Source organism: Xiphophorus couchianus, chromosome 23 (assembly GCF_001444195.1).
Source record: "Xiphophorus couchianus chromosome 23, X_couchianus-1.0, whole genome shotgun sequence".
Lineage (NCBI taxonomy): Eukaryota > Metazoa > Chordata > Actinopteri > Cyprinodontiformes > Poeciliidae > Xiphophorus > Xiphophorus couchianus.
This window is the reverse complement of record NC_040250.1, coordinates 23,120,696-23,147,342: the sequence shown is the minus strand read 5'-3', so window position 1 is coordinate 23,147,342 and position 26,647 is coordinate 23,120,696. Positions and strand designations below refer to the sequence as shown.

The 26,647-nt window shown below is 39.1% G+C and overlaps 1 protein-coding gene across 3 annotated transcripts in view; it reads right to left on the bottom strand.

The window, feature by feature from the left end:
• Nucleotides 1–26,647, bottom strand: part of tenm2a (teneurin transmembrane protein 2a) — a 282,137-nt gene that overhangs the window by 173,170 nt on the left and 82,320 nt on the right. For all 3 annotated transcript variants that reach the window (XM_028008949.1, XM_028008947.1, XM_028008948.1), the window contains one exon: nt 15,738–16,031. In XM_028008949.1, the coding sequence (XP_027864750.1) occupies nt 15,738–16,031 (294 nt within the window). The remainder of the gene's footprint in view (nt 1–15,737; nt 16,032–26,647) is intronic.

The window sequence follows — 26,647 nt, the reverse complement described above, 5'->3', positions numbered from 1 at the left end:
GGTCGCTAAGGAGGTGAGGTCGTTGCAGGGACTAAAAAAAAAAAGAAAAAACAAAGGAGTAGATTTATGTGAACTTAAGAATGAGAAAGTGTTTAAAGAAATAGAATCGTTTGGAAAGTTATTCATTAAGCTAATGTGATCTGTTATCCAACATTGGGGGAAAATAATTAAGGAACTTTTGCAGATGCATTTCTAAATCAGGCTGTTGACATGAAAATCATTCCAGGTCACAAGCTAAAAATCCAAGCCAAATCTTATGATAAAGTGGGTTGACCTTAAGGATAAGTGCTGAAAGTGCTTACTGAAATGTATTTAATAAGTAGTAGTAGGAATGTTTTTTTTCCCCCCAGTGATAAAACAAAACTGGGGGATCCTCCAGTGATCCTGGAGAATTTTCCTTTGTGTGGAAACTACTTGCACAATTTATCAGGTCTAATCTTCCATGAATATGTTATTCTTTCTCTGGTTTTGAAGGATTTTGGGGGACTCATCTATGCACCCTGAAATTCAGTTCTTTCAGAGATTTCTAGTTCTGTTCAAGTCAGGTGGCTGACTTTGTCTTCCTTCTCTGGAACTAGTCGAGTTTCTTTGGCTGTTTGCTTGAGACCATTTTTTCCCCACAAAATTTGTTCCAACTTCAGGTGATTCTGATCAAGAAAGTCTGTCTAAATGACTCCATTCATTGTTACTTTACTGTCTTCTTGACCACATGTGGAAATAAGCCAGATGCTTTCATGCTTTTTTTTTTTTTTTTTTTAATTACGCTTTACTGTACCGATTCTCCTAACATGATGTATGCAATAGAATTAAAAAAACTCAACTTTGGTCTCACCTGGACACACGTTATTCTCCTCGAATTTTACCGACTTGACCAAATGTTTCGCAAATTTTAAACGGGATTCAACACGCTTTCCTTCTACAGGTGAGTGGGCTTAGTGGGACAAATTTAATTTGCTAATCCTCTGTCTCTAGGAGTGATCCTTGACTATTGAAGAAACATCTTGTAAGCAGAACATGGTCATGGTCAATTTATGTAGAAATTATCTACTTTCTGCCTCTCAATTATAGCCCCAACCATTGGTGCCTGAATGATGGAGCAAATGGAGCAACTGCTCCTGCAGCCATGCTCACTGGACCATTCAGAAGTTCAGTGACGCATCTGTAACCACTGCTACTAGTATGCTTGGCAACAACGCATAGGGCTGTGAAGGTCTTTGAGATCATTCGGCTTTAACTCGTCATGGCATGCTTATTGTGTAACATCTTGGGAATTAGAAACCATTTTATGTTCCATAAATGTTTGACGTGTAATACTTATTGTCGTCGCATATGCTGTCCTTCATTTTAGAAACAGCTTGTTGCTGAAAACCTGAAAAATTCAAATACGCCAAAGTGAAATACTACTTTAGTAATTGCGCTGGGGTTACAGAGAAATGAGTTTTCGATTTGTGCGGTTGGCCGTTGACAGGACTGTGTGCTCTGCTTAGTGTTAGAAAAGAAGAGAGGATTTGTGTCAGTGGATTCGGGAGATGTCGAGATGAAAAAAGGCAAATTGTTCGACATTGCGCAAGCAAGCCAATGTGGTTTTGGACAACTTTTGATCCTCTAATAAGGTGTTTATTACGTCGTGTTACAAAATGATATAGATGGTGCCTTTTAAAGTTCTGTACTGTAAGAACTACTTACTAAGTTATCTGTCTGTCTGTCTATCTATGTCATTTGGTAATGGTAGATAACTGGATGTATTTTTTTTTGCTTCCACAGATGAAATGTTATAAAGCAAATTAATATCAGTAAATATTACATTTCTTTCTTTCTACAGCAGACACATTCCTCGTCACCATAGGACTGTACACATAACTGCTAGAATAAATGAAACATTCCTTGCACTTAATAAAGTTTTTCCTTTGCCATCATCCATATGTGTGTGCATATTTGAGACAAACTAGTGCATTTATGTTCTTGTATCTATACAGTTACATAAACTCACAATTTATTTTATGGTCAATGTGCTTCAAGAAAGTAAATTAAATCTCTCTGCGTGGGCCATCTCTGCCCAACCTTGCCTCATCTCTTTGATAATACCTTCATCAATGCACAGATTCTTGCATTTACCGTAAGGTCATGACCTAAACAATTTAAGTTAAAATGTAAACAAGAAATTGAAACCAGCCACCTCAACCTCGGTTGAAAACACATTCTGATGTACTTTTGCAATACAAAAGTACATCGGAATGTGTGTTTTTTTTTTGTATCTTTACTTCAAGTTTCATGTCACTTCTCTTCTGCTCTCGCTTACTTTTACAATGTCCTGCTGATAAAAGCCGAGAGAAAAACTTCACATCCAAACATCAACACAAATTCAGGCTTCCAGAGACAAACGATTTTGAGTAAATACAGCCGACTCTCCGATAGAGGAAAAGGGGAACGGGGAGGGGAATAACCACAGAAGTACCCTCTGGGAAATTTTCTCTGATCAAGTGCAAAGAGATTAACCAGTTGGAAGTGTACTAATGAACGGGAGATCATAATGAAAGGAGCTTGTAAATGTAGCAGAGGCATGTTTACAAGAAATGAAGCTTTTCCTGCCTGGGACCCGACGAAACACACGGACTAACGCACAGGAAACATTTGTTTTCCCGTTTCCCAGCAGACACCCTGACTACAGCAACCAGAAAACTCGTTGGTTTGGGATCTTTTGCGAGTACATCACAACAATAGAGCCTTGTGCAATCACACACGAGATAATGTCTGAATCAATCTATTAAAGGTACACTATTAAGTCATTAGTACAAAGGTCACTTTTCTGTTAATGTTTCTGACATTTCAACACACGCCTGTTAGAGAGACATACAGAGGCACTGTGCGCATTCGGCAACCGTCATTTCTACACAGTCAAACGGTATTTTAAGAGAAGCAAGATGTCTCCATGGAAAACTTTTTACACTCGCACATAATAACAATGAATACATTTTTGGCTTTTAATAATGTGTGTGAACTGTTATTTTTTATCAGGGTAGAAAAAAAACAGCATTCTTTTTATGAAGAATTTGTTGTCGACGTTTAAATAAATATCTCTAAGGAATTTATGCCTCAAATGTGTACTTGAAGGTCAAACCCTAATGACATTCATACCCACCGTCAAGTAAATGTAATCATTTTTTAATACAAATCTTGGTTCTGATCAAAACAAACTGTCATAAAGGTATGTCAGTCATAACACACTGAGACCTCAGATTAACGGAAAGCTGGCAATGTCCAAAATGGCCTGCAAGTTTTAAAAACAGTCAGCTGGCGCCTAATCACCAACTTTTACAAGGATTGCAGTAAGTTTTTTTTTTTTTACTGACAGGAACAGACAAGATAGAGAAATACTCACAGGGGAAGTACATGGAAGCGACACACAACACAACGTACAATCCCATACAGATGGCAAACAGATTTAAAAAGGTTTGAGGAATCAAAAGGGGGAGTCTACAGTCAGATGCAACTTACTGATCACATAGTCTCCAAATGGATCCTCATTCTCTTCATCATCAAGGTAAACTGAGAGAGAAGAGACGGCAGAAAAAAAGAAAAAAATAAGAAAAAGGATAGAAAATCAAAACAAAGAAAAAGCCTGTCTTAGGCAACCAAAGCAACAGTGAAATAAAAGAAAAAATATGACACGGAAAACAAACAAACAAACAAAAAACCAAAACAAAAAGAATACATGTAGGTTTAAAGAAATCAAATGAAGCCCTACCCTTTCATTGTCTACTCTTTTGCTCCTAATGATGTACCAGCTTTCATGGAAGAGGAAAATTTTGATCACTGACTGGCGAATTCGCCATTTTCTCTGAGAGCTCTTTCATCCTCACCCTCTCCAGCAGGACTGAGGATGGTATGAGAAGCCATTAGAGCTCACTAAATTTTCCATTAAGGCAGATGCATAGGTGTCAACAGGTTACAAGCCAAATGCTATGGGATATATTTTTTTTTTACCCCATTCTGGCCTCTCTCTTCGCCGATGATAATGCCATCACTCCAACCGGACCATCACAGACATTGTCCGCGTTCCCATCAATAACCTTTCCCCTCTCCATTTGTTAATCATTTAAGTTTTCTTTTTCTTTTCTGCTCTCCATCACCCCAGGCTCCCATCCTTTAATGTGAGTTAGCATCCATCTGCAGTGATCAATATCCCAAGGCTTTTGTTAAATGCTGCTCTTATGCATCCGAGACTTAGCGTGCGCGTCCGCCCGAGAGTGCCTGTTGTTTCGTGTCCGGCGTGCATTACCAGACTTCATTTCGACATCAGGCTCTATTTGAGGCTGCTTTTACTCAGCCGGAGACGCTAAAGAGGGACAACGCGGCCTCCCCGGCCTCGTCTTTTGTTTGCGTAAAATGCGAGAGCGTGTACAAGCGGCGCGTTTTAGCATGTCGAATAGGCCAGCCGCTATCGATCCCCGAGCGCCGGACATGTTTCAGACTCTTGACATCAATCAAAGACACGGACACGTAGAGATTCCCACTGCGTGTGTTTTGTCACTTCTCTTTCCTCGTTCCAGCAGCTCTTAGTGGACGAAAAGTCCTTGAACCAGTGGGCGTAGAGTTGAAGGTGTTCAGACCGCGCACACACACACACACACACACACACACACACACACACACACACACACACACACACACACACACACACACACACACACACACACACACACTCATGCACGCCTCCTCGGTGGTGTGTATTTGTGAAAGCGAGCTGTCAGTGCTGCTCTCACACACCATTCATCACAAGCTACTAATTCTGTTAGACCATTGTGGAGCCTTTTGCACCCCACGTTGCTCTCTGAAAACTCAATCAGAGGCTAATGCCCCCAACCCCTTTCTGGCGCACACGCACGAGCTCTCACTCTCGGCTTCCGCCTCGCTCGCGGACGCCCCGGGGGGACAGCAGCGGTCTTAGAAGGCCACACCAGCTCGGCTCCGTAAGTGTTGCTTGTGTTTGATGGACAGGAGAAGCCTGACCTTAGTTACTGCTGCTGTGAGGTGCTGCAGCTCAGATCTGACCGGTAGAAGTCTGAAAGGAAACAATGTCATTCAGCACTTATAAATTTTACAGTGTGTAGCCTTATTACGTTGAGGCAAAAATGATTAAGATTCATAAATCAATCGGTCCGACAGTTTCATTATCTCTTTAAAAAGAGATTGCGACTTATTGACCTTCCCAAAGAGCGATCTTTATCAAATATAAAGAAAAAAAGAATAGTTCAAATAAGAAATATGTGATATCTATGCAAAAAAAAAATAATTACACAGAATTTTAGAATACAATTTTGCTGTTAGATCTTTATTACATTCAGATTAGAGAATCTCATACTTAGTTAAATAGTAAGTTAGTCACATAAGCTTTGAAATATAAAGATTGTGACTTATTATTTACATGTTTTTTCTGAGACACGTAATAATTCCACTGAATAAAAACTGTTTAATGTTGAGATTTACAAATATTCATGAATTGCTGTTGTAAATTCTGTAAAACAAAAATGAAACCATTGATTAAAAAAAAAACATACTCAAAAAATAAAATATTCAAGAAATACAACTGACCAGGTTATCCACTCATATTTTAAGGACTTCGGATATCACCTATGTTACTTGGACTAGACCTTTGATCCGGCAAAGGCATGTTGATGGAGAAAAAAAATGCAATGGAGAAAATTGGAGAGTTGGAGAAAATCAGTCCTTGCAGGTGAAAGGTCAAATATGAGGTGTTCATGTCCACAACAGAATAACTGCAACATGTATACCAGGGAACACAGCATGTTGTGTTCAAATTCTTAACAAAGTCATAATTAAATACCGTCTTAACCTCCTTGATTACACAATAATTGATTCTGTGTCTCATTTTTTCCGGGCAACAAAAAAAACTTGTCAGCCAAATTGAACGAGTTTTAATTTGAAGTTGCTTCTTCTGTGATATGCTAAAGAAGAAGAAATAGGACAGCGCAGGCACAGGGACTTTGCCACCTGTGGCAGCAGATTTGATTAGTTAATCAGAGGAATCGCTTTGCTGAACTCTGCTTTTATAAAGCGTAATTACAGTGCCAACTTCAAAAAAAGAAAAATGACAGCCGAAGAAAAATCCCACTGCAGCTGTTTGGAAATTAAGAAACTTCTCTTTTTCCCCTCCTCCCTCTCCTTTCTTTCACATCAACTTCAACACCACAAAAATCTTAGAGGAAAAGCACCAAAAAAATAAAAATAAAACATTGGATTGTGAAGCGGGCATCGTGTGAGGGCGGGAAAACGGGCACAATTGAGCATGCCCAGATAGGGGGGCAGGGAAAAGCCAGAAAGGCCACACTAAATTTAGCGCCACCTTTTCATTCTCTAATTATAAGATTAATGCATCCTGCTGCGTAACGTCACAGACCTCGTGATTTATTATCCGGCCGACCAGATGGAGAGATTGAGCCAAGTGAAGGAAATACGAGAGGGAGATGGTCTGAAAGCACCTAATCAGCATGCATGTGTAATTAGGCTGGGTCTTAGCGACGCAGCGAGTCTGTGCAGAGCAAAACACAACACTGAAGTCGAGTCGAATTCGTTCCGTTTCCCTCAACAGGTTGCTGTTTAATTAGCAGAAAAACGCTGAGGCATACGGATGCCTCCCAAACACGTGTACATATTGGTATATATTCAATATAGCTACGTTGATCGAGGCCTTGACTTTGGGTTTTTAAAAAATAAATAAATCAGCATTAAAACTTGATCTCACTTCATCCATGCGTGTATTAATCATTCTCCCTCCAGGTCAGCACAGATTGGAAGTGGCCATCAGGTTCTGGCTGTGGGAAATTTACAAGCCCTCCAATATTCCTGCCTGTGTTTCCAGACGGGCATTTTATGAGGCAGCACACAGTTGTGACGGTAAATCTCTTCTTCCTCCATGCCAAAATGAAATCACCCGATGCCGCTCTCCGTGGCCCGTATTCGTAGGTCTCAGCGAGCTCGTGTGCGTGTGTGTGTGTGTGTGTGTGTGTGTGTGAGGATATTGCCTGCTTGCCGCTGCCAAGTCAACGCTCAAGTCTCTTTATTTTAATAGTGTCTGGAAGGGGCTGTAAAAGATTTCGTTCAATATTCAACAATAAAGCTGGATGTAAGGAAACTCTGAAATCCCTGCGCTGCACTTACAAAACTAATTTGATGGCCTTAACATGCTTCTCTGTAATTGGAATTTAGCAGTAAGTGAAAAAAGAAGAAAAAAAAATAACAAGAAAGAGAAATATAATCAAGAAGCTTAAGTTCGGAGACTGATGTAATGTATATAAATCTGCAGAATGTATGCCTCAGTGAAGTACATGTTCATATTAATTGATGTTATTTCTGCACGTTTTGCATCCTTTGAAACTTGTTGCACGTGATGATAGCTGTGACCGTTCTCACTGGGAGATTATTCAATAAAAATAACAAATGCTCCACAATCAAATATTTATAGAATGTAGTTTTTAAATTATTGATGCAAAGCAGCTCATTACCGAACTAGGGCTGAGGTTGAAAATACTGTGCTTGGGAAAAGAAAAAGGGAAAGTTTAATGAATGGACCCTGAACACAAATACTGGGGTTTTGCTATGTTCCGATTTGCATTTTAAGAGAATAAAGGAAGTGAAAAAGTAAATTTACTCAGTGTTTCTGCTCATTCTGACTGACTGGTATGAAATGTGCTTAAATTACGGCAATATAATTGCACAAATGAAGCATATAGAGACATGTAGAATATAAAGTGTGTAATATAAAAAGCAAAGACTTTTAAGTAGAAAGTTTTATGCAGAGTAAGTAAAAACTCATCAGGTGAAAACAACCTGAATTTCAGCAAACACATTTCACTGTGTCATTATTACTTCAATAAAAGCTAGGACCAGGAGTAGACGTGTGTTCAAATTGTGCACATAACAGAGTCGAGTATAGTTGGAACCATTTACCTTCATGACCAATGACTCTTTCATTAATTTGGAAGGACATTTGGACCAGTTATCTTTTACAACAATGTTGAGGTTTTTGAAGTTCTTATGCAATCAGTAATGCAAGACTCTCAGCAAGACGCGTGTTTTTTATTCTCATTGAATAAGTTGGACTTGGACATTGGAACAAGTTTAAATTATTTCCATCCACAGGTCATTCTGTTATAGATTTCAAATGGGCGATGTTGATTTTGTCCCTTTTCCCATTTTGTACTTTTGGTAAAATCTCTCCCCCTCCAGTAAAAAAAGGAGCCGTCTGCAACAAAGTTTCATACTCATCATGCCTCAATTCACACTCGCCTTGCAGAGGTTTTAAAATGGGTTTGACAATTTTAAGACAATCTTCTAAAACCAATCTGCTGCTTAAAATTTTGGTTATGACTCCCAAGTTTTGCTCGAGGGTATTTTGTTTCATCAAGGGTCGTAGTAGTCCAAGTCCAAGTAAGGTTTCGAACCATTGAGGGCAAAGTGGGCTTGAAGCCTCAGATGTTTTTCCATCACTCTAAGTCAAATTTCAACAGTAATAATTGAAAAAAACATCTTCCATCAAATCAATGGTGTCTAAGTTACCTCTAATCGTGCATCGCTTCAGGATAGGAATCTAAACATGTAGTTTTTAATCCTCAAGCCTGCATCACTACTTTGATATTTTCTTATATTTATCAACAGTCCTCTTGTAGTCGTTTAACATTTAATTCAACCTTCATAAAAAAAAAAAAAAGAAACTGCTAAATGACCTGGCAAGATAAATAAACTGATATATAGTAATAAAGCGCAAGGTTACGCAATGTGTTTTAATAAAATATATATATAAAATAGAGGTAAGCTGGTGCTAAACGGCAGCTAATGAATATGAAACTATGGAGCGGTTTAAGTTTCTCATGAATGAGGGGAAAAAAATGGAGCGGGGTTATTGATAGGTGGATTGGTTCTGCATCTGCACCAATCAAAGTCATAAAGAATTACAAACCATGTACTCTGTGTGCTGTAGTTTGTATGCTTAATTTGATTGTTTGTTTGTTTGTTTTTTGCTCAATATGATAGTGTGCATCACATCCAAGCTGTCCTGCTCTGGTCTTGCCTGTCCAAATTACGTTTTTTCCCCCGTGTTGTTTGTTCAGATGCAACTTAAGCCGTGCTGCCATTCCCCCTCGCTATAGACACGAAGCTTCCTTTTTATCAAACCTTTCAGACAAGCCATGCTTGTTCTGTCTTTTTATTTGCTTTTATTTGTTCCTCCATACACTTTATATTTAATATACTAACTAAAGCTTGTAGACTCCGAGACGAAGCTCTTAGGACTTTTACAATTTCTCTGAGCGTTGCATACCAGCCTGACATTGGGGGTTAACCTTGCTGGAGCATCCACTCCTGAGAACGCTGGCAACTGTTTATAGCAGGTTCCACTTGTAAATAATCTCTCTCGATTGGAAAATAATGGACTCCATCTTGTCAGGACATCATCCCATAATCTTTAACAGACTGGTGAGCTAATACAATCACTTATCTAAGATTACTCCAGATGTCTTTCTTCCTCCTTTACTCTGGGCCGACGTAGACCTTAGAGCTCCATGTTATCCAAGTGCCTGAACTTCTCTTTTCATTGAGGTACTCACACAAATTGAAGGCTAGTTATGAAAGTACACACGATGGATATCACTCCGTTTTGGGAATTTTGACACACTGTTGCTGGAATTTGGCATTTGCCCAATCTAGAGACGTAAAACCAAAGAACATGTTGGGGAAAAGTGGAGACTATTGCCAGCAAACTGCTGGGCGTCCGTTTGGACAACTCAGCACACATCTCTAATCAGAAACCTCTTAACAAGGTGAACCGTATTCTTGCTGATCAGAAGCATCACTGGTTGTCACAACCTTTTAACTGCTACCATCAAACAGAAAAAAAACAGTCCTTAGTACTGAAAGCAATTAGTTTCTTCAACACGTTGAGTTTCTTTTTTTCTTTTTGGCGAGTTGGTCGTCTTTCATGGTCAGCTGGGGTGAACCGGTAGGATTATTTGGTTCCTTTTATGGCACTTTAATTTTAATTAGTTTTAATTAATTATGTATGTATTGTGTTTTACATAAGTTGGATAATCATGGCGGATGTTTCAGCTGTGTGCAGATAAACCATGACTTGTTGAGTCTGTCTAAATAATTGTCTACGGTTAAGTGTATTTTGAGACTGTGGGTCTTTTTTTTGAAAAATATGATTAGTTTTTGTTTTGTTGGTTTGTTTATAAGTCTGTAAATTGCACATGTCGTGAAATCACTCCAAATTGTATCTATCGAAGACAAAAATGTACTGTATTCTATTCTAAGTATAGTGAGAAAGGGGAAGCCCATCATTTAATCCATCATTGGTTTTAATTCTGGACCATTTTTCTTCTGAATTAAATATCTTCTGAAGACAATTGGTTGCAGAGAGGGTGAAAGGTGCACATTTTAAATGACTTATAGACATCTAAAAATACTTAATGCTGTTTTTTACTGAAAGTTATCTAAAATTCCCATTCAAACTCACAATTATCCACTGCTTTGTGTGGATCCCCCACATGAAGTTCTTACAAAATCCTTCATCACTGAAAACGTTTCAATAGCACTCTGGAAAAAAAAACAACCTGATTAGTCACTGATAAAAACATGCAACACATGCTCAGCTGAATTCAAAAACCCACAGAAAAATATACATTCGTCTCCGTTGACGGCGCTCTACATCAATAATGTGACTTCAAGTTAAAAAAGGTGTTTATGTGGTGCTAAATGTGTTGAGACTAGCAAAGATGCCGGCCATGTATTGCAGGGATCACACTTTTTAAATCTGTTATTGACCCAGGTTGTGTTTTGTTTGTTTCCCAGGCTTTTCATGTCTTTCAAACAGCTAAAAATAGCAAACGTAGTTGGGGAAGTTAAATGATATTTCTCCTTATGATGTGCTCTTCATTTGTTAACATCGTGACCTAAACTGTTTTAGCATCCAATCAAAAAATAAAAAATGAATGAGTCAGAGGAAATGTTGGCACAAACATTCTCTCCAGCCCACACTTCTTAGCGAACACACTTCTAATTAGGGCGCCGCGGTGTACGTTTCGGTCGTAAACTCGGCACAGGTGTGTGTTCATCCACATGTATGCTTGTGCCCTCAAGGGGAGCCCCGTACTCTTAAACTAACACCTGTCAGTCCTCAATGACAAGAGCATAACAAGAGATTGTGAGAGGCACAGTGTGAACGAAGACAAGAAAGAAGAGGAAGCTTGAAATTACGAAGAAGGGAGATGAAAGGAGGGTGAGATGGCAGGGAGGAGGAGAAGCACGGGAAGGTGAGACTTCTGAAGATTGCTGCAGACACCACGAGATGAGAGAGGTGCAACATGACGTTCGGTGTTTAGGCCCGTCATCGTCTTTTTGATTTGCCACCATGCGCTTATGATGTGTTCCTCTGTCTGCTGCTATTATTAGACCCTCAGATCATTGTGCTGATATTTTGACATTGGGGCTCGAGTTGCACCTGTTTCGCACTTCCTCACATGTGAAGAGTTCGGGGCTCACACACCGTTTCCCTTCTCAAGACAGACAAAGGAAGAACAGGCAGACGGAGAGTGACAGCCTCGGTACGATTAAAAAAAAAAATGTTTTTTTGTTTTTACACACAAACACTCGGAACCAGAACGCGCGCTCCGGTCACATGCTCCGCCTCTATCTAAGCTAAATGATCATCTCTCGGATGGGAGAGAAACCTTCTTCTGTGTGTGGCATCCCTGTTTTTTTCAGAGATTTTATTCAGATTCAGAGGAAGATTTAAGGGCGAAAATATGAGATTTCCTTATTCCGAGTGACAACTGTTTATGAATTAAGTTGATCAGACAGAACACAGGCTTTTTTTTCCTTTTTTTTTTTATCAAGCTGTTGCACTTTCCTCTGATCTCCTCATGCTGCCAGACACGCGAACGGAGGGGTCTGACTTAAATGCGTCGTCTTTGAAGCCTTGAAATGAGCTTTAGCATGTGAGTTGTTGGTTTCTCTTAAAAGTTCTATAGAAACCTTTGAAGTCCAGAGTTGCATTTCATTGGTTTTGACACATGCTCTCATAATTGTCCATCTATCCCACATCTGTGCTCACTAAGCACGGCCCGTATGAGATTGTCAGGGGATTAAAATCTTGGGTAAAACCATTATTTTAGATTAAACTTTCAATCTAAAGTGTAAAATATGAGCGAAATGCCTTTATTTATAATAATAATATTGCTAATATTTGCTGTAGAAAACATGTAGAGTAACATTTATTGTGATTTTAATACAGTGAAACAAAGATTTTAATTTTAAAATGTGATGTGAATGTAATATATGTCTTTAGCAAGTTCTGCTCTACAGTTTAAATGAGTAAAAGAGCTGATATTAGTTGGCTGACTGGAACTGTAGTTTCTTTTTTATATTTACTGACCAAACAGCATCATGACACCATTGGAGAAGTTTAAAGCTAATTTAGCTGAAAAATCAAAAATACTCCAAGTTTGAACATTTTATGAAGCGCTGATGAATCTCTCATCTGAAAATGAAAAGAGTGCAGCAAAACGGACAAACTGTAAATTATTCACCCCAACCGACAGGCCGGGCAAGAAGAGGAGCAGCACAGAGCTCCATGGTAACTCGAGAGGAGCTGCAGAGAAACACAGCTCAGGTAGACAGCATCTGATCCACAAATCTGGTGAGGTTGTAGTGTCGGAGTCTGTTTTTCAGCTATCTAACGAATAGTGTGGAGAAACAGGATGGAGAGACACAGAGCTGCTTCACTCTGTGTTTCATACGGACGAAGGAAACTCTGGCCTCTGCTCTGATGTTTCATTTTAAAAGGGACTTTATAAAATAGGAACACTACAGAAGAACAGAAATATCCTTTATTATCCCACAGTGAGGAAATACTTGAGAAATTCCTGACAGAACATTGTCAAACTCTCAAAACTACAATACTGCTAACCAATCAATGCTGACGTATTTATAATAAGCTGATATACCTACGTTTGTCTTCTTACCAATGGCAGTTTTAAAACATAATAATTATTAAGAGATGAGTTGCTCTATTATATTTTTTAAACAAAATAGCTGCCTTAAGTTTAAGCGATTAGAATTATTCCGAACCTCACAGATGAATGTTTCTGGTAAGCAGGAGGAAAGTGTTTGTGCTGGTTTTCCCCTGACCTGACCAGCATTGTGCAGCAACATCAAGGGCCCCACAAAGCCAGAGAAAACTCCAGCCACTTTCTTTAGGTTTGAATTGATTTTAAGCCACATGAATAGTATGACAGAAAATGTTTGCCGTTTTGAGAAAATTGTATAACCTTCATACCAGTACGTGGCCTATAGTCGATATGATGGTAATCCTGATTAGGTTGATGGAGGAGAGTGACTGGATGGTTGTGGGGAGTTTTATCTTTCCAGTAAATAAGAAGACCAACAGCAGACGCTGAAAACTTTGTCAATACGTCACAGAGCCAACACAGAAGGGCGCAAGGAACGCCGCACTCCACGGCGTCAGTTACGTTTTTTGGGGGAAATGAGTCAATTCCCAGTTAAACAAGCAAACGCCTCACAGAAAGCTCCCATCATCTATACAGATGACTGCTATCAGTCATTAGTCATCCAACCGACAAAAAGGTCTGGCTTTGGCAGGAATACGAGTTCTCCATAAATAATTGCATTTGACAACATTTATTTATGGAAACCAGAAGATGAAAAGAACACTTTTGATCTCCACGCTGTGACATCATATTGCAGGCGAGCGATTATCACAATGCGGAGCTGGATTAAGCTGCTAATTTTACAAGGTCTGCAAATGTCGGCGACAGAGTGGCGTTCTCGTGGCCCCGAGACAAAGAAAAGCGGCGCGGCGTCTGCAGCTGATATCTGCAGCAACGAGATTAGTCTGGTAATTAACCACAAAGCAATTATCGGTTGGTTGGATGAGAAGCGCGTCTCTCGGAAGGTGTTTCTTGACGTGTTTAATAGGTGTTGAGTAGTTTGATCAGTCAACAGAAGTTGTTTCTGAGGCCCGCCGTCCAACGGCGGTTGATCCAAAGCTGATGCACGCGCCAGCCGAGAAGTCAATTAATTAGACTGTTGCTCTTCCTTTCATCCACTTTTCATTAACCTCCATTGACACGTCGGCGGAGCTGGTGCACAGGTTTACGACTGCGTCGGGATTAACGAGGAAGTGGGAAGCCGGCAATAAACAAAGTTGCCAGAGGAAGGAGATTTCCCTGGATACCTCACACTTTCAGGCTACATCTGCAGTAACTCATATCCATGTTAAGAGAAAAACAAAACTTTCAGCACTATGTCAGCCGGTAAAACATGACTATTGATGTACAATGCCTTGCCACACACGTATACACATATATGCGCCCTGAACTGTTCCGTATTTTCTTTGTTACCGCCACAAATCACAATGGGTTACTACTGAGATTAAATGCGGCCGACATAAAGTGTATGTTTATAAAATGTAAGGAGACGGATTTCTATTTAGAAACAGAAACACGAAAAGTTTGGAATGCTCTGATACATATCGATAATATCTCGTACAATCAAATGAAATAGTGAAATATGTCCACCTACGGACAATTCAGTCTCTTCATAAATACAGCTGATCTGTGAACGAACATTTGTGAACAGACGGTGACATGAATACAAAAGGACAGATCAGACACGTCCAGAATAGGATCTCGATATACAGTGGCAATAGTGGCGCTTGAGTCTGGGTCGCCAGCAGAGCAGAGGAGCACCACCAGGGAGTGCTGTTCTTGGTATAAAGTTGAGTAAAATTTGAAAGCAGAGCTGAAGATACAAAATGGAGTTTCGCACAACTGCAAACCTACCAGATATTCCACCTGAGCTGCAAAGAAAAAACAAATGTAGAAGGAGCAAAAGGTCCATGGTAGATGTGCAGCATGAGACTTGACAATGGGATGGAGGTTCATTTTGCATCGGAGCAATGATTGCAACATAAACGGCACTATGATGTAATGTTTTAGATGGAGGTGTTCACACCAAACCTAATTATGATCCGAGGTATGATAGAAATCATTTTGAAAACCAATTTTCTTGTTCTTTACCTTCACAATTATGTTTTATTTTGTGTTGCATGAAAATACCAATTAAATAAGTAGAAATTTGAGGTTGTAACATGAGAAAATATGAAAACTCAATGAAGATGAACACTTTTGCAAGGCAGATGCTGCTAAGAACAGCAGTGCAAGTCAAACACCGTGGATAAAATAGCCATGCTTAAGTGGCGTTCTGCATTTTTTACCATCACAAGATGAAACTATAGGTGCTAGAACGGAGAAACGGCAAACAAAGCTCTGTCAGTACAAACCTTTTGTGAAATCACCAAAAGACATCGAGATCTGTTACGCTCCATTATTTCAATATCCAAAAAGAGTGAAACATTTATGTCGGGAAATCAGAGAAGAGGAGATTTAAGAAATGGTGCACTTTGAGTACTGTGTGTGCGTGCTATTGAACCAAAAAAATAGAAAAGAAAAGAAAAGATGTTTCTCTTGGGTAATTCCAAGTAATCATGAACAGATTCAAACAATCAATTTAATGGTTTTCTGTCGTCCTCTCATCAAAAACTCCTTCATTTGACACAGCGTACTTCTTTTCTTTCACATATAACATCTCAACAATGCTTCAGCTTCTACTGTTTTTTGTTTGTTTATTTTTTTTTTTCCTACCTGACTCATCATCAGACTTGTTGTCATTCTCGGAGTCAGTGAGGGTGAGGGCCGAGTTCTCACGGCTGGACACGCCCGAGCTGCGGCGAGATTTCACACCTGCGCGCCCGGCCCACAGCTGAATGGCTCGCTCTGGAGACAAAGGCCCCTCTGGGTCCGAGTCCGCGTCTGAGCCGGCGCTGAGGGAGTAACCCCTCTGGAGGAGGCCCAGGTCAGGACAGTAGGGAACGGCAGCGGGATGCGGCGGGGGAGTTTGCTCACAAACTCCCAACTCAGCGAGGGTGAAGTTACCCCCTGCGAGTGAGAGGAGAAAATGGTGAGAGGAAGAAGAAGATAAGAGAGACTTTAATGCAAAGAAGGACTCAACGTAAATGTCATAAAAACAAAACTACTGCACAAGCAAATATTCGTGAAAAGCGAATGCACACACGCCAGATCTACAAAACAAACCCCACAATCACACGCAGAGAAGCACACTAATTATGAAACTACGGAGGCGGAGGATGAAAATTGGGCTTTGTTGTGGCAGGCAGGAGGGGGAGAGATGACGCAGCATGAATCAGGCACAAAATTCAAGCTAGCTGCTGGAAGAAATGTGTACTGGCCTGCAGGCCTGTTAGGGCTGGCTTTGAAAACCTGCTTCCCTCGCTTTCCTGATCCACACTGGCTTTTGCGAGATCAAAGAGCTGCTCACTTGAGTCCTCTTGGACTGTAGTGGAGCCGCTTTAGTTGCCTTCTGGGTTTGATCATCTCCCCACCTAGTTGCCATCACACGCAAAGGACCCCGGGGCTCACAGTCCGCCGCGGCGCTAGTCCCCTAGAGCCCATCGCTCTCTTTTTCTCCCCCCCTCAAGACAAACTGGCTTGTCACATCCAAAATAAATATATAAAATTATCCAAATTAAAGCACATCAAAGTAGATCAATAAACAGCACTGGAGCCCAATTAAATCCAAGCTGAGGAAAAAGCAATTAAGAAAAAAGGCATGCTCAACCAATTTATTCTCCATACTAATTAAAAGAGTATTGTGGATGCAATCGCACGCCATCAGCTGTCGGGGTAAAAGGATCAGGGGAAAAGCAGTTGTGATTGACTTCATTAGCAGTTTGTGAGGGAAAGCAAAGGAAGAGGCGAATGAAGAGAGGTTGCCATCGTGGAGGCGCACCGTGCGATTCCGAGCACCGGGGATCAGCACAGCTGTGCAGCTCGGTTTGACTGTGACTCGTCAGGCGTGCGGACGCAATCACCGAACGAGACGCATCAGAGAGATGAATATCGTCTCCTGGATCCTCATTGCTTCCGCTTTATACTGAAACTCCTGCGTTGCGCTGAAAATGAAACTTAGCCAGGGAACTGGTGAAAGGCCCTTTACTTCTACTCAGGCAAACAGATGGACTAGACTAGAGAGCAGAGACGAGTGAATAGCTCCACAGGTGGAAACAGTTAATGCGCCGCAGCTTGCCAAGCTTCCAAATAGCTACAGTGCAAAGGCGTCTAAGCATCGCAAGACGTGAGGGAATATTACAATTTTCTCTTTTTCTTTGCTTCTTTGTTGTCTGTTCCTCCCACTTATCACCAGTGATAACAAGAGGAGACCTCTTCACTACATGGTAAATAAGGACACTACACTACGGTGTCTAACTACAGCCCATACCTGACATAAGATATCGAAGAAGAACAGGGGAGAACTCCAGGATGCCTGAGAGAGTAGAAAACATGGGTTGTTTAAAATCAATTGACAACGTATCTTCAACCAAACTACCCCACCTTCACAGCTAGGATGCGTTTGTTGACTGGAATGGAGAGATTATTAGATGGTCTGAAAGGGAAAAATGTTTTTTCTTTTTCTCCCTGTCAGTGAATGTGTCAAGCCTACACAGGCCAGGGTTATGCTGACGCCAACACTCTTTAGTGTGGAAGTTGTTCCGGAGGCTTGAAGTGAGCTTTTCACCGTCAGTAAGGTGTTTAAAAAAGGAAGTCAAAGGAAGAGCTGTAAGAAGCTTAATACAAGGACATTATAATTTTCTACAAAGACTGTTCAGCGAGGTTCTCTGCTGTAACAGATGGCCTCCGCAGCAGACGTTTCTTTTCTTTGCCATGTTGTACTTTCTGGGCCTTTGGTTGGTTTGGAAATTATTTTTTGAGGTACCACAAGACATCCACATGTGTGCCCTTCAGGGTGATTTGTCAGCTTCACAAGATACAGTATATATGCAAACTAATCAATTTGTAATAATTAAAATAATGCAATTTGTTTGTTAGACACTTTAAAGACATCAAAGAGACTTCACAAGAACAATACAATGCAAGAATATGTAAAAAAAAATGAAAAGATGTAGAACGAAATAATATAAGAAAAACAAGAGATCACAATGAAAAGGCGAACTTGAACAGATGTGTTTTGATTTATGCTTTGCTTTTGTTTTAAACCAGTTTTTTTTCATCATTTACACCAACCATAACTCTGGTTCTTGTTTAGATTTTTAATTACTGCTAATTGTAATAAAGTTATAAAATTATTTTTGAACGCTGTTAATTATTGTGCAAGAGGAGAAACTGAGTTTGGCTACAATTTGTATACATTTCTGAATTTTGAAACAATCGAATATTCCTATTCTATAAGCAGGTTAAAACTTTACACAAACTTGAAATCAGAACAACGGACCCCAGACCTTTGATTGGTGTTACCCTGGTTTTTCTAAAGACGGTCCCATCCAGCCCCATCTCGCACTAAACCACAGCCACAGACAGTTCACACAAATGTTAAGTTGTCCCATGAAGACATTTTCATACTGATTGCGTATGCTCGTACAGTTTGCCACATGATTCTAACATTACATCCCACAGGAATTTATTCTGTAGAATTAACATCCTAGTGATTGCGCATGTAGAATCCCATCCCTCCTCATCAGCATCTGCAGTAGATGTAGCCCAACATCGCATGTACTCAAAGAAAGATGGATTTGTGTGAGGGGTTGGAGTAGGCACAAAAATCTATCTTAGTCATCCTACAAATAGAAAACCAATTGCATGTTTGTTACAAGATATTATGACAGATGTGGAGAGAGGAAAGTATGGCTTCGCATTCTAATCAGATCATGACTCCTAAAGTCACGCATGTGCCTCAATGTGTGTCTTTTGAACCCTGGGAGCTCTTTTAGTTGCCATTTAAGCAACACATTGCATCTACATTGTGTTAGAATTGCTGTTATTTCCATAACATAAGCCTTTAAGCTTTTTTCAAAGCTTTTCACCACCAAGTTTCAAAAGGCTGGACCTCTGCATGATGAAGGAGGCGGGACACACTTGAGAGCAAATTTACCTCGAGACGAAAATGACACTGGGTCTACATCTCAGTCCAACGCTCCAAAGAATGGTTTAAAATGGCATAATGGAGGAGGATTGTTGTGATGATGTAATCAAAACTGTAGCAGGTTCTTAAAGAGACAAGCAGCTATTTCAAGGTGTCAAATTGTGAAGTCAAATTTCTCTCTCATTTTTACAACTGAAAGTAACACAGTTACTCGATGGTCCTATAATATTGCACTATGTGCCTGGAAAATTCATAATACTGCTCTGAAAGGCATAAACATTTGCTGTGTGGTCACAAAAGATTCACAGTGTCCAGACAGTTTAGATGTGCAAGGCCCCGCCCACTTATAGAGGCTTAGTTTGTTTTAGTTTAGTCCTGATACATCGGTTTCCCTCGTCACTTTCTCAATAAAATGTCAGGCAATCTCACAATCTAATAGGAGTCAAAGTGCTTAATTATGATTAACTTGAACACACCCCTGATGAGTAAATTAAAATCCTCAGGTCATATGAGCAAGCACGTCGGCGGAAAAGATAAAAAAAAATCTGACCTTTCACAGAAGGTAAGTTATCATAATTAGTGTCAATTTTTTAATTTAGCAATTGCTGATTCTCTAAGATAAAGGAATATCTTTCACATTTGTTCTGCTTGAACCTCCCTAAATATTTCTTAATCTCTGAGAAACAATTAGGACGGCGGGCGGATTTAAGGTAGCAGACTTAAAAATATGTTGGAAATCTATCTGGAGAAGCGGTTCCCGCGTGGCTCTGTTGGTAGAGAATATGCAGCATGTGGCCGAAGTCCACGACTCAGTTGTCCTGGGTTCAATTCCCGATCTTGGTCCATTTGCTGCATGTCGTCCCTTTCTCCATCCACCCTATTTCCTGTCTCTCTACTGTTCAATAAAATCCATTAGTGCCAAAAATCTATCTAAAACATCTTGGCAGATATTTGCCACATTGAAAAGAAAAAAAATTGAAATGTACAAAACATAAACAGAACCAATCTAAAAAGAAATGTGGTAATGTCAAGGAATATTAGTTTAAACACTGGAAAACAAAAAATAGCAATCTGACAGAAATGTATTGAGTCAAGGACTAATTATCAGTGTGCGCTGAAATGAGAACAGAGATGTGTGAGGATAGTAATTAGTACAATCATTCAATTTAAATTGAGAAAAGGTTTTATTAAATGAAATAAAAGTATGAAAATGTTCAGCGCTGAGTAACAGACCCAGGAAGTGGGTTGTAGCTTGGAATGAAACAGAAAACTGTCCCAAAATGGCAAAGTTAGGGTAATATATACATATATATAAAAAAACAGGATTAAAAATATTTATATACTATATGACATTATGTGTGGTAGGATGACTTTTTTGTAAATATGCAAAATATGCATCTGTATTTGTGCACAAAGACAGACTACTCACAATAATGAAAGATAAAAACAGTGAAACAGACATGCATCTGCAGCAGAAATGTTATTTAAAAGCTTTGCTATATTACATTGATGGGCTGCTGTGGTAGACGTCTATTGTCATCTGTGCAACATAACTTAACCATGAGGAATTCCAACTTCAATGCAAACTAACAAAGCAAAGCAAAAAAAAAACAGAGCAGAACAAAGGGAACAGCCAGCCTCGACAAACGATTTGCTGTGAATTAAAATAGGTAGCCTTCATTGTGCTAAGACTACACTATTGGTTTGCAGGTGAGGTACGATTTATAGTAAAGAAAAGCCGTGTTAGTTTGAAAACAGCAGGAGTTCAGCTTGTGCCTGATTGCAAAGAGTCGGTTCTGCTGTTAGTAGAGTTCCTAATTTGATCGTGATTATTTTTAAAAGATGGTAGCCAGTTGTGAGGGCTCTTCAAGCAATTAGGCACTAAAGGTGCTCTGTGGAGCCAAGGGTAATACCACTGCTACTACTTTTTAAAAAAAACTCTTAAGACTTGTGTATAAATGAATAAAGTAATCAACAGGTGTCTTTGATTTATTATGCGACTTGTGTGATTCAATCTTTCTTGTGAAAATGATATGCCTATAGCGGTTTTGAGGCTGGTTCAAAAATATGTATCAATCAAATTCTTGTGTAAAATCTGCAGGGAGAGTACTGCACACCCTTGGTATTCTCCATTCTTGTTAGCAAACCCAAATGAGGGCAAATATTCCCACACAAGAAATATTATTTTTGTTAGATTTGTAGCAAGTGGATGCTTAAATGGCAACAGTATATTTCTAATAATTAGCTAGCACGAATTAGCGCATCGTAGCAACTCTAAGAATGGTAACACGGGGCTGTATCATAGCTGATTTATTATTGCTAGACAGAAGACAATTGTTGTTTAATTATGTCCGAAATTTAAAATGTCAGCCTCTATATTTTTGCTTATTTTAATTGTACGCACTTCTTTAAATGTTCTGCAAGTGAATATATTCACCCATTTATCCATAATAACTCAAACTTTTAATATCTAGCAAGTTATTTTTACCGTCTATTAAAAGAGCGCCCCTCAGATTAATTTCACTCCCTGCTACAGTGGGGGTGAAATTACCGTAAAAACACGATATTGGCTGGAAAGCACAACGTCTCCCCTTTTCAGAAACGTTGGAATTTTTGCCATGTAGCGCAAAAGTGTGGCAGAGTTACGGTACTGCACGTTTGGCTTTATCGCCAGCGCTTTATCCGTTTAGGACTTACAGGTTTAATCAAAACTGCTAAAGAAAAGAAAATATCCTAAACATAAACACTGCACAGTTTTACTTAATAAAAGAAATGATTTAAAAGGCACATTTTTAAACAGGTGCGCTTTGAATGACGTAAAATTTCAATAAGTGGTCAGCAGCATTCACACGTGACAAAATGATAAAAACAGAAGAAATCCATAAGATTGCTAATACTTTCCTACGTTTTTCTAAACACCCGGTTATGATCGGTGGAAATAAGCTTCAAAACTTTGGAATAAAATATATAGGACAATAAAAACAGAATATAGTTTCATTTGTCATTGCTGCACAGTAACACAAACACAGAATGCTCAGAAAAAACAGTTCAGATTTTTTTTTTTTGCAATAACACAGCATAGTTTCTGCTGAAAAAATATGACTCTTCCTTGCATTATGTAATATAAACATTCTACTTTCCTTCATCATAATGAAAGGGAATAGGCAACAGCAATGTTTACTCTACATTGTGAGTCATTGTACAAGTGTTTGTAATCTGATAGCCCCTCAGAAAAATAGGTCATGTTCCAGAGAACTTTGAAGAAATGTTTAATATGCAGAGATCTCAATCTTTAATGTTTCTGTACGTGGAGGAGACACTAGTAGTTATGAGTCTTGTGTTTCTGTTTATTTACCTCTGGAGGACCCGCATACAGACACATTTTTTTGCTTATCTCCCCAGTACTAATGTTTCCGTCTTCTGCACCTGAGACGCATCATCATTTGGAGCATTCATGCATCACATGCTTATCTCAGAGAAATAAGCGACGTGACGAGGCGGGGGGAAAGACGCATCCTGTCGGAACCGTACACCTATGCAGCAGCATGTGTGGGTATAGCTGTGGCTGATAGCCATTAAACCAAATGTCCTTCCCTGGATAAAAATTCATTATGTACATGTGTGGGAGTGAACGTGTGCAACATTGTGGCATGTGTGTATGAGTACAACTGCTCGCGAGTAGACAGCTTTGAGGGAAAGAGGGGCCTATCATTAAAAAATCATTCGTGCTTGTTAGCAGTTTGACAGGAAAAGTATAGGCAGCAGGACTCTGCATTATGCTGGTTGACTTTCTCTCACCCCACTGAGTAATTCTGCAGAGGATGTAAAGCGAACAGAACTTGTGGATTTCATTGCCTGCAATTATGTTGCTTTTCCCAGATCCAGTAGCTCATAGTCAAGGCCACCCTCGGACATGTCATTTTGAGCATTCATGGGAGTGCTTGCTCAGAACAAGTTCTGATTTGAACTTAAGTGCCGAAGCTAGTGAACTGATTTGCACCTTGGTGGAGCATGCATCACAATCAGGAAGCAAATGCTACTGTGCACAGTGGGTTTTCCAGCAAAACCCTGAAATAACCAAAATTACTGCTAATAACAGTAAAAGCCTTATTTTCTTTGTCCCAGCAAAAGGCAATGCTGAAATTCATTCATAATAGCTGTCAAAATGCGTCATTCTTTTCCCTTAATATTTTCCATTTTCATTTGCTTCCAATTCAAAATTAATCTGCACTGCACTTTAGTATTCCCAATATAAAGAAACTTTTCATTTGTGTTGTCTTTTATGTGCCACAAAAGTTATGAAAATAGACATATATATTCCTTTCCATAATAGGGAGAATAAATGAAGAAGTGTTTTCACTCACATGAGAGAAAGGAAGCAACCGGAAACACTGGCGGCAATTTGGGGAGCAGCTAAAGTTTTGAAACTTAACTTCTTTTCGCTTAAGTGTTTAAAGTATTCACGCCCCTTGAACCGTCTGCACTCCTGGATCTCTTGTGATAAGACAAAGAACACGTAGCAATTAATTCTCATGTGTTACTACAAATTTAGATTTGGATTCATCTTTTAATATCACTAACATTCTGACACAGACAAACTGTATCACTTTGATGTTCTGACTTGAGTCTGAAAGAGACTCTTCAGAGTGGACACATGCAATGAGTTGGCTCATATTTAAAGTAAAAGCTTTTCCTTTAATTACTCAAGTGGTTAGAAATAATTTTCAGCAAAAACTGCATTGTCTGAGATATCCGTTTTCCTAAATGGTGCCCCTTTTATATTGTGCAGTTATGTGATTTTGCAATCTACATTAAACTTAATTGACTAAAAAATTTTATTCCTACATTTGCAGTGTCTCTGAATAGTTTTGGGTTCAACTATAACATGGAATATTGCTGCTGCACAATATTCAGTCCGACCTGTTCCCTGGTCTAATTAGGTGACTTTGCAAAGAATTTTAGTCATGAGTGCAACAGTTAAGGTGGCTGAATACATGTTCAAGGCATGTTTTTCAGATTTTTGTTTGGAAAATATTTTGAGAAGCTTTTTTTATTCTTCCTCTTTACAATTAGGTACTGCCTTGTTGGTCTGTCACCTAAAATCCCAGCAGAATATGTTGAAATTTACGCTCGTAATAAATGAATGATTAACTTCCCATTTGCACTTAATGCACTTTAAAAGAAATTAAAAAAAATGTCACTATGCTTAAGTGGAAAACAACAGCAACTGGTAGCCTAGGAAGGCAAACTGTTTTGTAGATATTATTCACGTTAAATGCTACAAACTTCTGTTTTTACGAACCTATCAAAGACATAAAAGCATAAAAAATTGATTTAACCTTATGCTACATCCTTTCTTCTTAGGAACAACCTCAACACCGTTATGTAAATTTTGACCATTGCAAAGTCCCGTCGTGATATAATCAGGCAACATTACATAAATTTCATTTTATCACACAACATCCAAAAGAATGCATGTTTACACTGCCTGCCCAGAGAAAGGTCACAACCTATATTTAACTAAGCAAATAGACAAGAGCCTCCCATTGGAAAAGAACAGCAGTGATTATTATGTTTCAGATGCCAAGATGTTGTTTAACTCAAAGTAAAGCAATGGGTAGCTTTTTATTCCTTGTTAGAATACGCGTTCTTTGGTCGGGGAAAACATGCTCCTCTGTTTCAGAAAGGTCAAATTATTGATCTGCATCGGGCAAACAAAACAGGAGCAAAAAAATCTATGGAGTCTGTTAAAACTACTAAAACAGAGGTTAGAACAGCTCAACACATTAAGGAAATCTTGAATAAAGGTGTGAATACTAATATTTGCCGAAGAAGGTTTCAAGAAAATTAAAAATCTGAAACAAGAAAGACCAATCGGAGAAAAAAAAAAAAAAAAGCAATACTTAGCAGGTAAAATAAGAGCTTCCCCATTTGCACAAAGCAAAGAGAATTCAAGATATTACAACAGATAAAAAAAATAAATTGGGTTAATTGAAAAACAAGGCTTTGATTTGCCAGGGACTGTAACGATGTAAGACTGGAGTGCTGGAGAAACAGGGTTTGATTACCCTGTTCTGCTGAGATGAGAGCATTAGGTTGAGAAAAGTTACACCTTTCCTGCTTAGTGGGCATCAAGTGTGCCTGTGTGAGCAGTGTTATGATATTGGGGTCGATTCAGGACTGATATTAAGAGTAAGTTTTAAATTCTTAATGTACCTGAACAAGAGATAATAAGGACTTTTAAAACAAAGTTTACTCAAACACCTAGAATTTTATAGGCTAGATTATTGCAAAAGTAGGTTTCACATTACGAATGGAACAACTAGAAATAGGTGAGTATTGAGGCCAAATAACAACATGATTCTGTAGAGGACATAGAAGAAGACTGGCAGCACTGCTGTGACACTAGGGTTAGCTCAGTTGGCTATAATAGCTTGTTGTTACCACAATTTGGTATAAACTGAATAATGATCGGAGCAGACGATATATATAACTCCTAAGTGTGCGAGTGCCCATCCCACAATGCACCACAATGTTTATTTTAGCTGGGATAAAATGTATATCTTGTCAGATATAAAATTATATCCGATTCTGACAGTATATCTTTCTTTTTTTCTTTCAAACCATTAAACATAAAAACATTTCCTTCATTAGAAAGGTACAAGCTACATATTATAATATATTATATTTTATTATAGTAATATTGTGGTTAGAATTCTGAATCATACCAGAATACAGCATAGATCATTTTCTTTTCATCAACATTATTTACGACGGATGCAATTAGACACGGTGTAAACAAATCAAACACGATGAAGCTACTGTTCAGGAACAAATGCTGCCAGCTGCCAAATTCACACATCTGAAAAGATCTAGATTGTGACTTTATTGTATATGAAAGCAATGACAAATGTTTTACAGCTCAGTTTGCACAGTCAGCCGCTGTGCTACACCGTGAGGTAATGATAAAGATGTACTTTCCCTTTTTTAGTGATAAGGGCAAAAAGAAAAGGAAGGAGTGAAATAGAGTGATTCAGGCTGATGACAAAAAGAGGGCTCATAAGACAGCAAAGGAAAGATGAACGAACGCCTCCTTAGTGGTAAGCGCCTTCCTTTTTCTTTTTCAGGGAGATATTCAGAAAGGCGAACAAACGTAGACAGAATCCCAACTGAAGAGGGCTGTGAAAAGTAGAAGCAAGACAATACGCTGGATTTTATGAAAGCTTCAAGATAAAATGTGAAAAAAAAAGAGAGTAGCATCCTAATCGTGAGTTCAGTAGATGTTACATAAAGGTCAAGGTTGAAGAGATAGTTCCTGTCTTGAAGTAGTGTTGTGCAGAGTGTTTATGAGCAGTGCACAACTTAACTGCAGTGGACAGCTGCCAGAGCAATCTCAGTTTGGAGAATCAGAAGGCGGCTCTTACGTGGGATTCAAACCTGCAAACTACTTAGAGCATGTCTCACTGAAGAACAAATCTGCAAGTTCAAACATTCTAGATATTTATTAGAAAAAAAGCTATATTGCCAGTGATTTCTTAACCGATCTGCAAACTTGTTGCTACCCACAAGTGGCCATACGGAGGCTGCTGAATGTATC